Source organism: Heptranchias perlo, chromosome 12 (assembly GCF_035084215.1).
Source record: "Heptranchias perlo isolate sHepPer1 chromosome 12, sHepPer1.hap1, whole genome shotgun sequence".
Lineage (NCBI taxonomy): Eukaryota > Metazoa > Chordata > Chondrichthyes > Hexanchiformes > Hexanchidae > Heptranchias > Heptranchias perlo.
Genome location: NC_090336.1, coordinates 73,742,123 through 73,759,074, shown reverse-complemented (window position 1 = coordinate 73,759,074; position 16,952 = coordinate 73,742,123). Strand labels below are relative to the sequence as shown.

Here is a 16,952-nt window from a genome sequence, read left to right as displayed (position 1 = left end):
ACCTATTGAATCATCCCCACCAAAGGACAGTGTGCCAACCCATTGAATCATCCCCACCAAAGGACAGTGTGCCAACCCATTGAATCAACACTACCAAAGGACAGTGTGCCAACCTATTGAATCATCCCCACCAAAGGACAGTGTGCCAACCCATTGAATCATCCCCACCAAAGGACAGTGTGCCAACCCATTGAATCATCCCCAACAAAGGACAGTGTGCCAACCCATTGAATCATCCCCACCAAAGGACAGTGTGCCAACCCATTGAATCAACACTACCAAAGGACAGTGTGCCAACCTATTGAATCATCCCCACCAAAGGACAGTGTGCCAACCCATTGAATCATCCCCACCAAAGGACAGTGTGCCAACCCATTGAATCATCCCCACCAAAGGACAGTGTGCCAACCCATTGAATCATCCCCACCAAAGGACAGTGTGCCAACCCATTGAATCATCCCCACCAAAGGACAGTGTGCCAACCCATTGAATCATCCCCACCAAAGGACAGTGTGCCAACCCATTGAATCATCCCCACCAAAGGACAGTGTGCCAACCCATTGAATCATCTCCACCAAAGGACAGTGTGCCAACCCATTGAATCATCCCTACCAAAGGACAGTGTGCCAACCCATTGAATCATCCCCACCAAAGGACAGTGTGCCAACCCATTGAATCATCCCTACCAAAGGGTATTGTGCCAACCCATTGAATCATCCCCACCAAAGGACAGTGTGCCAACCCATTGAATCATCCCCACCAAAGGACAGTGTGCCAACCCATTGAATCATCCCCACCAAAGGACAGTGTGCCAACCCATTGAATCATCCCCACCAAAGGACAGTGTGCCAACCCATTGAATCATCCCCACCAAAGGACAGTGTGCCAACCCATTGAATCATCCCCACCAAAGGACAGTGTGCCAACCCATTGAATCATCCCTACCAAAGGACAGTGTGCCAACCCATTGAATCATCCCCACCAAAGGACAGTGTGCCAACCCATTGAATCATCCCCACCAAAGGACAGTGTGCCAACCCATTGAATCAACACTACCAAAGGACAGTGTGCCAACCTATTGAATCATCCCCACCAAAGGACAGTGTGCCAACCCATTGAATCATCCCCACCAAAGGACAGTGTGCCAACCCATTGAATCATCCCCACCAAAGGACAGTGTGCCAACCCATTGAATCATCCCCACCAAAGGACAGTGTGCCAACCCATTGAATCATCCCCACCAAAGGACAGTGTGCCAACCCATTGAATCATCCCCACCAAAGGACAGTGTGCCAACCCATTGAATCATCCCTACCAAATGACAGTGTGCCAACCCATTGCATCATCCCCACCAAAGGGTAGTGTGCCAACCCATTGAATCATCCCCACCAAAGGACAGTGTGCCAACCCATTGAATCATCCCTACCAAAGGACAGTGTGCCAACCCATTGCATCATCCCCACCAAAGGGTAGTGTGCCAACCCATTGAATCATCCCTACCAAAGGACAGTGTGCCAACCCATTGCATCATCCCCACCAAAGGGTAGTGTGCCAACCCATTGAATCATCCCTACCAAAGGACAGTGTGCCAACCCATTGAATCAACACTACCAAAGGACAGTGTGCAAACTCATTGAATCAACCCTGCCGAAGGACAGTGTGCCAACCCATTGCATCATTCCCACCAAAGGGTAGTGTGCCAACCCATTGAATCATCCCTACCAAAGGACAGTGTGCCAACCCATTGAATCAACCCTGCCAAAGGACAGTGTGCAAACCCATTGAATGAAACCTACCAAAGGACAGTGTGCCAACCCATTGAATCAACACTACCAAAGGACAGTGTGCCAACCCATTGAATCATCCCTACCAAAGGACAGTGTGCCAACCCATTGAATCATCCCTACCAAAGGACAGTGTGCCAACCCATTGAATCATCCCTACCAAAGGACAGTGTGCCAACCCATTGAATCAACCCTGCCAATGGACAGTGTGCCAACCCATTGAATCATCCCCACCAAAGGGTAGTGTGCCAACCCATTGAATCATCCCTACCAAAGGACAGTGTGCCAACCCATTGAAACATCCCTACCAAAGGACAGTGTGCCAACCCATTGAATCATCCCTACCAAAGGACAGTGTGCCAACCCATTGAATCATCCCTACCAAAGGACAGTGTGCCAACCCATTGAATCAACCCTACCAAAGGACAGTGTGCCAACCCATTGAATCATCCCTACCAAAGGGTATTGTGCCAACCCATTGAATCATCCCTACCAAAGGACAGTGTGCCAACCCATTGCATCATCCCCAACAAAGGGTAGTGTGCCAACCCATTGAATCAACACTACCAAAGGACAGTGTGCAAACCCATTGAATCAACCCTGCCAAAGGACAGTGTGCCAACCCATTGAATCATCCCCACCAAAGGGTAGTGTGCCAACCCATTGAATCATCCCTACCAAAGGACAGTGTGCCAACCCATTGAATCAACACTACCAAAGGACAGTGTGCAAACCCATTGAATCAACCATGCCAAAGGACAGTGTGCCAACCTATTGAATCATCCCTACCAAAGGACAGTGTGCCAACCCATTGAATCATCCCGACCAATGGCCAGTGTGCCAACACATTGAAACAACCCTGCCAAAGGACAGTGTGCCAACCCATTGAATCAACACTACCAAAGGACAGTGTGCCAACCCATTGAATCATCCCTACCAAAGGACATTGTGCCAACCCATTGAATCAACCCTACCAAAGGACAGTGTGCCAACCCACTAAATCAACACTACCAAAGGACAGTTTGCCAACCCATTGAATCAACACTACCAAAGGACAGTGTGCCAACACATTGAAACAACCCTGCCAAAGGGTAGTGTGCCAACCCATTGAATCAACCCACCAAAGGACAGTGTTCCAACTCATTGAATCAATACTACCAAAGGACAGTGTGCCAACCCATTAAATCAACCCTACCAAAGGACAGTGTGCAAACCCATTGAATCAATACTACCAAAGGACAGTGTGCCAACCCATTGAATCAACCCTACCAAAGGACAGTGTGCCAACCCATTGAATCATCCCTACCAAAGGACAGTGTGCCAACCCATTGAATCAAACCTACCAAAGGACTGCATGCCAAACCTGTTAGTTTTGGCACTGAAAAAGTACTGATAGACAACAGATAGTCGGATAAACCTCTGAAAGCTGTGGATGCTGATCTTGTGATGAAGTGGCTGCTCACCTGCACGTTTCGAAGCCGTCTTTCTGGGCATGGATTACCTGTGCCTTTGATGCCAGCACTGTCCCAAAGAGGTTGCAGGCGCTCCGTGCTTGTGTCAGTGTCAGTAGGTAGTCACCTCGTAGGTTAAGGTGGAAAACGCCCCAGATTCGACATTCGCTGACAACAATGTCTGTAACAGAAAGTGAATCATCAGACACGAAATAGGATTTAGATACAAACCAACCCACACCGATACGATAAAAGTTTCCTCTTTCGACTGATTCAAGGGATCAGCTCAGACCAAGGTAATATGGAATCAATGCATTTTCCACCACCAGAGGGAGCTCCATCTCTTAAAGGGAGGATGTTTCTTAGATATCTCTTAAAGGTAGCTGGTACCTGTTAGGCCCTCCAGACATATACCCAAAAGGCAGTGGGAGGCAGCGGGGGACGAAGTCAACTCCAGGCTCACAGCATCATGAACATGGATGCAGTGCAGGAAGAAGTTCAATGCTTTGACATGAGTGGTCAAGGTGAGTGAGGTCAACTGTCAAGTGGTGTCTCCCACCAACTGCACCACGCACTACGCCCCCCATCACCCAAATACCAACAACCAAAGTGGATAACCTCACATTTATCCACGTTATACTGCATCTGCCATGTTTTTGCCCACTCACCCAACTTGTCTAAATCACATTGGAGCCTCTTTGCATCCTCCTCACAGCTCACATTCCACCCCAGCCGGTACCCCACTAGTCACTGCCTGCCACCCGGAAAAAGACCCGTTTATTCCTACTCTCTGTTTCCTGTCTGTCAACCAATTCTCAATCCATGCCTGTGCCATGTGCTTTAATATTGCGCATTAACCTCTTGAGTGGGACCTTATCAAAAGCCTTCTGAAAATCCAAATACACCACATCCACTGGTTCACCCCTATCTATTCTACTGGTTACATCCTCAAAAATCTGCAGTAGATTTGTTAAGCATGATTTCCCTTTCATAAACCCATGTTGACATTGTCCAATCCCGTTAATGCCCTCCAAGTGTTCTGTTATCACATCTTTTATAATAGACTAGCATTTTCCCCACTACTGATGTTAGGCTAACTGGTCTGTAATTCCCTGTTTTTTCTCTCCCTCCTTTTTCAAATAGTAGGGTTACAATTGCCACCCTCCAATCTGTAGGAACTGTTCCAAAGTCTATAGAATTTTGGAAGATGATCACCAATGCATCCACTCACCTCCTGACTCCCCAAAGCCTTTCCACCATCTACAAGGCACAAGTCAGGAGTGTGATGGATCAGTGCAGCTCCAACAACACTCAAGAAGCTCAACACCATCCAGGACAAAGCAGCCCGCTTGATTGGCACCTCATCCACCACCCTAAACATTTACTCCCTTCACCACCGATGCACAGTGGCTGCAGTGTGCACCATCCACAGGATGCACTGCAGCAACTCGCCAAGGCTTCTTCGACAGCACCTCCCAAACCCGCGACCTCTACCACCTAGAAGGACAAGAGCAGTAGGCACATGGGAACAACACCACCTGCACGTTCCCCTCCAAGTCACACACCATCCCATGTGGGAGAACCTTCACCACACGGACTGCAGCGGTTCAAGAAGGCGGCTCACCACCACCTTCTCAAGGGGCAATTAGGGATGGGCAATAAATGCCGGCCTCACCAGCGACGCCCACATCCCATGAACGAATAAAAAAAAAGGGAAAGCCAGCACGGATTTGTTAAAGGCAAATTAACCTGATAGAGTTTTTTGATGAGGTAACAGGGAGGGTAGATGAGGGCAATGCAGTTGATGTGGTGTATATGGACTTTCAAAAGGCGTTTGATAAAGTGCCGCATGGTAGGTTTATCATCAAGATTGCGGCCCATGGAATAAAGGGGCAAGATGGATACAGAATTGGATAAGTGAGAGGAAACAGAGAGTAGTGGTGAACGGTTGTTTTTCGGACTTGAGGGAGGTGTACAGTGGTGTTCCCCAGGGGTCGGTGCTGGGACCACTGCTTTTCTTGATATATATTCATGACTTGGACTTGGGTGTACAGGGCACAATTTCAAAATTTGTAGATGACACAAAACTTGGAAGGGTAGTAAACAGTGAGGAGGATAGTGATAGACTTCAAGAGGACATAGGCAGGCTGGTGACGGAGTAGATAGAGAGAAACTGTTCCCATTGGCGGAAGGGTCAAGGACCAGAGGACATAGATTTAAGGTGATTGGCAAAAGAACCAAAGGCGACATGAGGAAAAACTTTTTTTACACAGCGAGTGGTTAGGATCTGGAAATCACTGCCCGAGGGAATGGTGGAGGCAGATTCAATCATGGCCTTCAAAAGGGGAACTGGATAAGTACTTGAAAGAAAAAAAAATTGCAGGGCTACGGGGATAGGGCGGGGCAGTTAGACTAGCTGGATTGCTCTTGCATAGAGCCGGCACGGACTCGATGGGCCAAATGGCCTCCTTCCGTGCTGTAACCTTTCTATGATCCTATGATAATCGAATTATACCCTCCAAGACATGATCTCTAGCTTGCACATCTTTCCTTCCTATCTCTTGTTTAGGTGAACAATGAAAGCAGATGTAACGTGCTCCCTAAGAATGTAAGGGATGTTAGTTTAATTGCCCTGCAATTCGTAGGTCATGTCTCGTTCCTTATTTGAACATCAGAATAATATTCATTATCATTCAGCCCTCGGTTACAGTTCCTGTATTTTTGGAATGTCCAAAAATATGAACCAGAACTTTGTCCAGTTCCTCTTTCATTTCCTTGAGTTACAAAGAATGTACAGGCCATTCGGCCCAACTGGTCTATGCCAGTTTCTATTCTCCACGTAAGCCCCCTCCCTCCCTCCTTCATTTAATCCCATCAACATATCCTTCTATTCCTTTCTCCCTCATGTGTTTATCCAGCTTCCCCTTAAATGCATCTACACTATTCACCTCAACCACTCCTTGTGTTAGTGAGTTCCACATTCTCACCACTCTCTGGGTGAAGAAGTTTCTCCTGAATTCCCTATTGGATTTATTAGTGACTATCTTATATTTATGGCCCCTGGTTCTGGTCTCCCCCACAAGTGGAAACATCTTCTCTACGTCTACCCTATCAAACCCTTTCATAATCTTAAAGATCTCTATCAGGTCACCCCTCATCTCTTTTCTAGAGAAAAGAGCCCCAGCCTGTTCATTCTTTCTTGATAAGTATAACTGCTCAGTTCTGGTATCATTCTAGTAAATCTTTTTTGCACCTTCTCCAGTGCCCCCATATCCTTTTTACATTATGGAGACCAGAACTGTTCACAATACTCCAAGTGTGGTCTAACCAAGGTTCTATAAAAGTTTAACATAACTTCTCTGCTTTTCAATTCTATCCCTCTAGGAATGAACCCCAGTGCTTGGTTTGCTTTTTTAATGGTCTTATTAACCTGCATCGCTACTTTTAGTGATTTGTGTATCTGTACCCCATAATCCCTCTGCTCCTCTATCCCGTTTAGACCCTTATTTTCCAAGGATTACGTGGCCCTCTTATTATTCCTACCAAAATGCACCTCACAATTGTCTATATTGAAATTACTTTGCCAATTACACACCCATTCTACAATTTATTAATCTCTTCCTGTATTTTGTCGCAGTCCTCCTCAGTATTAACTAAACTCCCCAATTTGGTGTTGTTCGCAAATTTTGAAATTGAATTTCTGATTCCCAAGTCTAAACTAAATGGTGAACAACAGTGGTCCCAATCCCTGTGGAACACCACTTCCCACTTATTGCCAGTCTGAGTAACTACCTTCAACCCCTACTCTCTGTTTTCTGTTTTGTAGTCAGCTTGCTATCCATTCTGCCACATCCCTGACTCCACATGCTCTGACCTTAGTTTTTTTTTTATTCGTTCATGGGATGTGGGCGTCGCTGGCGAGGCCGGCATTTATTGCCCATCCCTAAGTGCCCCTTGAGAAGGTGGTGGTGAGCCGCCTTCTTGAACCGCTGCAGTCCGTGTGGTGAAGGTTCTCCCACAGTGCTGTTAGGAAGGGAGTTCCAGGATTTTGACCCAGCGATGATGAAGGAACGGCCGATATATTTCCAAGTCATGAGTCTTCAATGCGGTACCTTATCGAAAGCTTTTCGAAAATCCAAATATATTACATCTACTACATTACCCTTATTTGCATTTTCTGTTATTTCTTCAAAGAATTCACTAGGTTTGGTAAAGCATGACTTTCCCTTCTGAAATCCATGCTGTCTATTCTTTATTATATTTTTGGTTTCTAGATGTTTTTCTATTACATCATTGAGTAAAGATTCCATCATCTTTCCTACCACTGACGTTAAGCTAATTGGTCTATAGTTCCCTGGACTGGTTCTATCTCCATTTTTAAATATAGGAATCACATTAACTGTCCACCAGTCCTCTGGCACTATTCCCTTTTCGAGTGAATTTCTACACGTGTGTAATAGTGCCTCTGCTATCTCTTCCCTAACTTCTTTTAATATCCGCGGATGCAATCCATCCGGACCAGGGGGGTTATCCTCTCTAAGTTTGATCAGTTTATCAATTATCTCCCCCCTTTCCATCTTAGATGTTTTTATATCTTTTGTGATCTCTTCTTCTAATGTCCTGCCCACCTCGTTAGTCTCCCAGAGGCAAAGTAATTATTTAATATTTCTGCCATTTCGCTGTCATTACCTGTGAGTTTATCCTGTATATCCCCAAGTAGCCCTATCCCTATCCTGATTTTTCTTTTGTTGGTTTTCTAGGTGTATCACATCTGGTCTAAGTTCCCTGCAGTTACATAATCCGTGGAATTTCTTCATGATGTAGAGAATCACATAGAAATTACAACATGGAGCCAGGCCATTCGGCCCAAACACTCCCTGATGGCCTTTATCCTCCACATGAGCAGTGTCCTAATCCCTTGTACCTGCCCTATTACCATATTCCTTTATTCCCCTTTCCTTCAACGACCTAACTAACCTGTTCTTAAATGTTGACATGAGTTTCTGCTTCAATCATTAACCCAGGAAATGAATTCCACATCCTTATAACTCGCTGTGTGAAGAAGTCTCTCCTGCTCTCTGTCCTAAACCTCGTAGAAAATAAGACAAGTGCCAGGCAATGACCATCTCCAATAAGAGAGAGTCTAACCACCTCCCCTTGATATTCAACGGTATTACCATCGCGGAATCCCCCACCATCGACATCCTGGGGGTCACCATTGACCAGAAACTTAACTGGACCAGCCATATAAATACTGTGGCTACAAGAGCAGGTCAGAGGCTGGGTATTCTGCAGCGAGTGACTCACCTCTTGACTCCCCAAAGCCTTTCCACTATCTACAAGGCACAAGTCAGGAGTGTGATGGAATACTCTCCACTTGCCTGGATGAGTGCAGCTCCAACAACACTCAAGAAGCTCGACACCATCCAGGACAAAGCAGCCCGCTTGATTGGCACCCCATCCACCACCCTAAACATTCACTCCCTTCACCACCGGCGTACTGTGGCTGCAGTGTGTACCATCCACAGGATGCACTGCAGCAACTCGCCAAGGCTTCTTCAACAGCACCTCCCAAACCCGCGACCTCTACCACCTAGAAGGACAAGAGCAGCAGGTACATGGGAACAACTCCACCTGCACGTTCCCCTCCAAGTCACACACCATCCCGACTTGGAAATATATCGGCCGTTCCTTCATCGTCGCTGGGTCAAAATCCTGGAACTCCCTCCCTAACAGCACTGTGGGAGAACCTTCACCACACGGACTGCAGCGGTTCAAGAAGGCGGCTCACCACCACTTTCTCAAGGGCAATTATGGATGGGCAATAAATACCGGCCTCGCCAGCGACGCCCACATCCCATGAACGAATAAAAAAAATAAGAACATAAGAAATAGGAGCAGGAGTAGGCCATTCGGCCCCTCGAGCCTGCTCCGCCATTCAAACACATCATGGCTGATCTTCGACCTCAACTCCACTTTCCCGCCTGATCCCCATATCCCTTGATTCCCCTAGATCCAAAAATCTATCGATCTCAGCCTTGAATATTCTCAACGACTGAGCATCCACAGCCCTCTGGGGTAGAGAATTCCAAAGATTTACAACCATCTGAGTGAAGAAATTCCTCCACATCTCAATCTTAAATGGCCGACTCCTTACCCTGTGACCACGCTCCCGAGTTCCAGACTCTCCAGCCAGGAGGAATAATCTCTCAGCGTCTACCCTGTCACTCCCCTCAGAATCTTATTTGTTTCAATGAGATCACCTCTCATTCTTCTAAACTCCATAAGACCATAAGAGATAGGAGCAGGAGTAGGCCACTCGACCCCTCGAGCCTGCTCCGCCATTCAATGAGATCATGGCTGATCTGATTTTTACCTCAACTCCACTTTCCCGCCTTTTCCCCATATCCTTTGACTCCCTCGCTGATCAAAAATTGGTCTAACTCAGCCTTGAATGTATTTAATGACTCAGCCTCCACAGCTTTTTGGGGTAAAGAATTCCAAAGATTCACGACCCTCTGGGAGAAGAAATTCCTCCTCATTTCTGTCTTAAACAGGCGACCCCTTATTCTGAGACTATGCCCCTAGTTTTAGATTCCCCCATGAGGGGTAACATCCTCTCAGCATCTACCCTATCGAGTCCCCTCAGAATCTTGTATGTTTCAATAAGATCTCCTCTCATTCTTCTAAACTCCAATGAGTATAGACCCAACCTGTTCAATCTTTCCTCATAAGACAACCCTTCCAGACCCGGAATCAACCGAGTGAACCTTCTCTGAACTGCCTCCAATTCAGGTATGTCCTTCCTTAAATAAGGGCACCAGAACTGTACGCAGTACTCCAGGTGTGGTCTCACCAGCACCCTGTACAGTTGTAGCATGACTTCCCTGCTTTTATACTCCATCCCCCTAGAAATAAAGGCCAATATTCCGTTTGCCTTCCGGATTACCTGCTGCACCTCTATGTTGACTTTTTGTGTTTCATGTACGAGGACACCCAGATCCCTCTGTACCGCAGCATTTTGTAATATTTCTCCATTCAAATAATATTTTGCTTTTTTATTTTTCCTCCCAAAGTGGACGACTTCACATTTTCCCACATTATATTCCATCTGACAAATTTTTGCCCATTCACTTAACCTGTCAATATCCCTTTGCAGACACTTTGTGTCCTCATCTCAACTTGCTTTTCCACCTATCTTTGTATCATCAGCAAATTTGGCAATAAAAGACACTCTGTTCCTTCATCCAAGTCATTGATATATATTGTAAATAGTTGAGGCCCCAGCACTGATCCCTGCGGCACCCCACTAGTTACAGACTGCCATTTTGAAAATGACCCTTTTATCCCGACTCTTTGTTTTCTGTTAGTTAGCCAATCCTCTATCCATGCCAGTATATTACCCCCAACACCATGAGCTCTTATCTTGTGCAGTAATCTTTTATGTGGCACCTTATCGAATGCCTTTTGGAAATCCAAATATACTGCATCCATTGGTTCCCCTTTATCCACCTTGCCTGTTACTTCCTCAAAGAACTCTAATAAATTTGTCAGACATGATTTCCCCTTCATAAAACCATGTTGACTCTCCTCGATTGTATTATGAGTCTCCAAATGTCCTGCTACTACTTCCTTAATAATGGATTCTAGCATTTTCCAAATGACAGATGTTAGGCTAACTGGTCTATATTTACCTGCTTTCTGTCTCACTCCCTTCTTGAATAGGGGTGTTACGTTTGTGGTTTTCCAATCCGCTGGGACCTTTCCAGAATCTAGTGAATTCTGGAAGATTCCAACCAATGCATCCACTATCTCTGTAGCCACTTCCTTTAAGACCCTCAGATGCAAGTCATCAGGTCCAGGGGACTTGTCAGCCTTTAGACCCATTAGTTTACCGAGTACTTTTTCTCTAGTGATAGTGATTGTTTTTAGTTCCTCCCTCCCCTTTGCCCCTTGATTATCGACTATTATTGGTATATTATTAGTGTCTTCTACTGTGAAGACAGATACAAAATATTTGATCAATTCCTCTGCCATTTCCTTGTTTTCCATTATTATTTCCCCAGTCTCATCCTCTAAGGGACCAATGTTTACTTTAGCTACCCTCTTCCTTTTTATATACTTGTAGAAGCTTTTACTGTCAGTTTTTATATTTCTTGCTAGTTTACTCTCATAATTTATTTTCTCCCTCTTTATTATTCTTTTAGTCATCCTTTGCTGGTTTGTAAATTTTTCCCAATCTTCGGGCTTACCAGTAATCTTTGCCATGTTGTATGCTTTTTCTTTTAACCTGATACCATCCTTGACTTCCTTAGTTAGCCATGGTTGGTTCACCCTTTTTGTGGAGTCTTTCCTCCTCACAGGGATAGATTTTTGTTGCGAGTCATAAAATATCTTTTTAAATGTTTGCCACTGCTTATCCACCATCATACCATCTAATCTGTTTACCCAGTCCACTTTAGCCAATTCCGCCCTCATTCCTTTATAATTGCCCTTATTTAAGTTTAATACAGTAGTTTCAGACCCAAGATCCTCGCCCTCAAACTGGATGTGAATTTCTATCATGTTATGATCACTGTTTCCCAAGGGATCCTTTACTTTGAGATCATTAATTAATCCTGTTTCGTTACCCATTACCAGATCCAAAATGGCCTGTTCTCTGGTTGGTTCCCCGATGTATTGGTCTAAGAAACAGTCCCTAATACACTCGATGAACTCCTCCTCAGGGCTATTTTTGCCAATTTGATTCGTCCAATCTACGTGAAAGTTAAAATTGCTCATGATTATTACATTACCTTTTTTACAAGCCCCCCTACTCTCGAGAGAGTATTGGCCCATTCTACTCAACCTCTCCTCTTAGTAGAACAATCTCATCCCAGGAATTAATCTAGTGAACCTTCGTTGCACCCACCTCTATGGCAAGTATATCCTTCCTTAGGTAAGGAGATTAAACTGTACACAGTACTCCAGGTGAGGTCTATCCAAAGCCCTGTGCAACAGTAGTAAGACTTCCTTACTCTTGTACTCTCATCCCCTTGCAATAAAGTCCAACAATCTTATATCTATGTCCCCTCAATCACTTTCATAATCCAGTTGAGCTGATCTGTCCCTCCTCTTCGTAACACCTTTATTAAATCACCCCTTCATCTCCTAAAATACATGACTCGTGTCTACATAGAGCTACAAAACAAAACCACTGAACACGGAGTCTTCATTCATTGAGAAGCTAATTAACAGAGGGAGTTGTAGAGGCAGTGACCATTGTTCAGTAATTGGAGAAATATTTCAAGCAATACAGGGCTATGGAGGAGGGTGGGTGATAGAGCAGGGCAGTGAGACTAATTTTCCATTGCTCTACATTGAGCCGGCACCGAAACGATGGGCCGAATGGCCTCATTCTGTTCTGTAAATTTCTTTAAAAAGGCTTCTTCGACAGCACCTCCCAAACCCGCGACCTCTACCACCTAGAAGGACAAGGGCAGCAGGTACATGGGAACACCACCACCTGCACGTTCCCCTCCAAGTCACACACCATCCCGACTTGGAAATATATCGCCGTTCCTTCATCGTCGCTGGGTCAAAATCCTGGAACTCCCTACCTAACAGCACTGTGGGAGAACCTTCACCACACGGACTGCAGCGGTTCAAGAAGGCGGCTCACCACCACCTTCTCAAGGGGCAATTAGGGATGGGCAATAAATGCCGGCCTCGCCAGCGACGCCCACATCCCATGAACGAATATAAAAACATTTCTCTGATTCTACACCTGCTATTTCCAGACGCTGCACAATATTTCTATCCGCGTTCTATCCCTTAAATGACTTGCCTTGGTCGTAAAAACTCCATCTTCTCCCTTCATTGCTGAAATATCTCTTGCTGCCATCGATAATTCTGCCTTCTCATTGCTTATTTATCCAGTTATCTTCATCTGCCCTCGGTGAAGTTTTCCCTACTTTAGTTTCCTTGTTAACCCTTTTATTTCTGCTGGAACTTTGAGCCCTTGTGACTTTAATTGTCTATTTCCCGTTTGTCTCGTGGGAGTCAGCGTTCTCTCTCCCCATCCCTTAAAACTAAACTTTAAAGATCATTTTCCTTTGACTTCAATCCCTTGCTCCCTCTGTACTGGGCCTTTTTGTTCATAGTTTCATGCATTTGCCTTTTCGAAAATCTTGTACCCCAGAATTGTAATTTTTGAAACCAATTGAAAAGGGGCACATTTCAATTAGTTTCAAAAAAATTCAGATGATTACAACTTTTTTATATATAAGTATTAACTCATCAAAAATAAACCCTTTCTCACCACATGTGACAGACGGCAGTAACAAGGCAACGCCTTTCCATTGCGTTAACTTAACAGAAAGGGTTCCTTGATTTTGTTCAATTGAAAAATAGAATTAAGTTGCATCTTACCTTTAACATCAATAGAAGTTTGAGTCAACACCACAAAAGCCCAACTCAAGACAGCCAGCGGCAGAATGCCCCACTTCTCCATATCCAGGTTGCCACGCAAATCAAAATATTACAACGAGAAGCAACTCCCTCCCAGTCACGGCCAAGTCGGAGAGCGTGGCAGTGTGACAGTTTGGCTGTGACCAGTGCAGGGCACAGGGATCTTTCAAACGTGTCTCACAGCCTTCACAGGAAACAGGAAGTCACACGTACTCATCTAATCTGCCAAATAGAAAACAAGATAACAACAGAGCGAGCTAGTCAGTTAATTACACCATTTCTCAAAATTAATTTAGAATGCCGCAGTGCCAAAAATAAATATCTTTCCATTGATCTGAGTAAAGTTATGAGGATTTGCGTTTCTATAGCGCCTGTTCACGACCTCATGACGTCCCAAAGCGCTTTACAGTCAATGGAATATAGTCATTGTTGTAATGTAGGAAACACAGCAACCAATTTGCGTACAACATGGCCCCACAAACAGCAATGAGATCACCTGTTTTAGTGACATTGATTGAGGGATAAACATTGGCCAGGACACTGAGAAGCACTCCCCTGCTCTTCTTCAAATAGTGGCCGTGGGATCTTTGACGGGCGGACGGGGCCTCGGTTTAACATCTCACCCGAAAGACGTCACCTCCGACATGCAACACTCCCTCAGTACTGACCCTCCGACAGTGCAACACTCCCTCAGTACTGACCCTCCGACAGTGCATCGCTCCCTCAGTAATGACCCTCCGACAGTGCAGCGCTCCATCAGTACTGACCCTCTGCAGTGCAGCGCTCCCTCAGTACTGACCCTCCGACAGTGCAGCACTCCCTCAGTACTGACCCTCCGACAGTGCAGCGCTCCCTCAGTACTGACCCTCCGACAGTGCAGCGCTCCCTCAGTACTGACCCTCCGACAGTGCAGCGCTCCCTCAGTACTGACCCTCTGCAGTGCAGCGCTCCCTCAGTACTGACCCTCCGACAGTGCAGCGCTCCCTCAGTACTGACCCTCCGACAGTGCGACGCTCCCTCAGTACTGTGCTGGGAGTGTTGGCCTGGATTTTGTGCTCTGGTATCTGGAGTGGGACTGGAACTCATGACCTGCTGACTCAGAGGCGAGAGCACTCCCCTCTGAGTCATGGCCTTGAGTTGATTGTTTGAGGATAGAATGATCGGCAGGTGTTAATGAGAATCAGGCCAGACATCTCTGTAACGGGAGAGTCATTTATTGCAACAGAAAAAATTAAAAAAGGAAAGCTGAAACCTTTTTGCCAAATTGTTGTTTAAACGTTACAAAAAGAAAATGAAAAATTGTAAAATCTTAAATTTAAAAACAAAACTGAAGGTGATCGGCAAAAGAGCCAGAGGGGGAGATGAGGAGAATTTTTTTTACGCAGCGAGTTGTTCTGATCTGGAACGCGCTGCCTGAAAGGGCGGTGGAAGCAGATTCAATAATAACTTTCAAAAGAGCTGGCACTGACACGATGGGCAGAGTGGCCTCCTTCTGTGCTGTATGGTTCTAAAATGCTTCAAATAACAATTTGCACTGACTCGGGTCTCTTTACCCCCCGGGATTGGGGCGATAGCGATGCCAAAATGATGTTAGCAAACTTACTGCTCGCTTCCCGTTGGCCCTCGGTTTTGGCGCCCAGCCCTCCCGCCAGAAAGAGCCTCGATCTTCAGGGCGAATTGGGATCGTCGGGCATCTTTCCGACCCTGCGCCACTGTGGCTCGCGGAGTGCCGGACACTCCCGCTACCCGGAGCAGGGAACGGCCAGAGCCCCAGCCGTCCGCCGCTGGGCTGAGAGAGGGTTTATTATTCCTGAGTTTATATTCAGATGTAAAAATGATGCAATCACCGAAAAAAAAAACAATCAAAAAAGGGGCCACGTTTCCAGCTAAAACCCAAAAATTACAATTCGAAGTGAGGCCTGATCATCTAACCAGCCCCATGTGATCTCTCCACCCCATTGTGATCTCCCCTCCAATGTGATAGGAACATAGGAACAGGAGTAGGCCATTCAGCCCCTCGTGCCTGCTCCGCCATTTGATAAGATCATGGTTGATCTGTGATCTAACTCCATATACCTGCCTTTGGCCCATATCCCTTAATACCTTTGGTTGACAAAAAGCTATCTATCTCACATTTAAATTTAGCAATTGAGCGAGTATCAATTGCCGTTTGCGGAAGAGAGTTCCAAACTTCTACCACCCTTTGTGTGTAGAAATGTTTTCTAATCTCGCTCCTGAAAGGTCTGGCTCTAATTTTTAGACTGTGCCCCCTACTCCTAGAATCCCCAACCAGCGGAAATAGTTTCTCTCTATCCACCCTATCTGTTCCCCTTAATATCTTATAAACTTCGATCAGATCACCCCTTAACCTTCGAAACTCCAGAGAATACAACCCCAATTTGTGTAATCTCTCCTCGTAACTTAACCCTTGAAGTCCGGGTATCATTCTAGTAAACCTACGCTGCACTCCCTCCAAGGCCAATATGTCCTTCCGAAGGTGCGGTGCCCAGAACTGCTCACAGTACTCCAGGTGCGGTCTAACCAGGGTTTTGTATAGCTGCAGCATAACCTCTGCCCCCTTGTACTCCAGTCCTCCAGATATAAAGGCCAGCATTCCATTAGCCTTATTGATTATTTTCTGCACCTGTTGATGACACTTCAATGATCGATGTACCTGAACCCCTAAGTCCCTTTGGACATCCACTGTTTTTAACCTTTGGTTGCCAAAAAGCAATCTATCTCAGATTTAAATTTAGCAATTGAGCTAGCATCAATTTAGGGCTGCTGAAGTCATGGAAATCCAGGTCGGAGCTCGCACAGTGTAAACCGATTTGGCCACCCGGTCTGAAGTGTGAGAAGGAGCCTCATTTCCCAGAACAGGGCCAATCAGGCAATGGAAGCAGCTGAGAGTGCGATCGATGGAACTTTGTTGGTTGGGTGAGGGTCTCAGGGAAACGGAGCAGAGGCGGGGAAATGGAGTTGAGGGACACAAATGGCCAAATTTCCCAACTTGTCGTTTTGAACCCATGACCTCTGGGACGCTAGCCCCGTACCATAAACACGACACTACTGTACCGGCCACAATACTGAGTCTGCCTCATCAGCAGCAAGTCAGCAGTCTCTTCCACAAGATTCTTTCTGAGCTCTGATATTATAATCTCAGAAATGCAGCCTCTCCCCAACACATTACTGAGATGTGTCCATTTCCTGCCCTGTCCATCCTTATGGTCGACACAGTTCATCAATCTGGTTGGACTTCAACCGAGGT

General features: G+C 45.8%; 1 protein-coding gene across 1 annotated transcript in view; it reads right to left on the bottom strand.

Moving 5' to 3' along the window:
• Positions 1-16,952, bottom strand: part of LOC137328090 (lymphatic vessel endothelial hyaluronic acid receptor 1-like) — a 65,243-nt gene that overhangs the window by 36,194 nt on the left and 12,097 nt on the right. The window contains exons 2-3 of the mRNA XM_067994254.1: positions 13,646-13,906; positions 3,248-3,416 (exon numbers count right to left, since the gene is read on the bottom strand). Coding sequence (XP_067850355.1) covers positions 3,248-3,416; positions 13,646-13,727 — 251 coding nt within the window. The 5' untranslated portion in view covers positions 13,728-13,906. The remainder of the gene's footprint in view (positions 1-3,247; positions 3,417-13,645; positions 13,907-16,952) is intronic.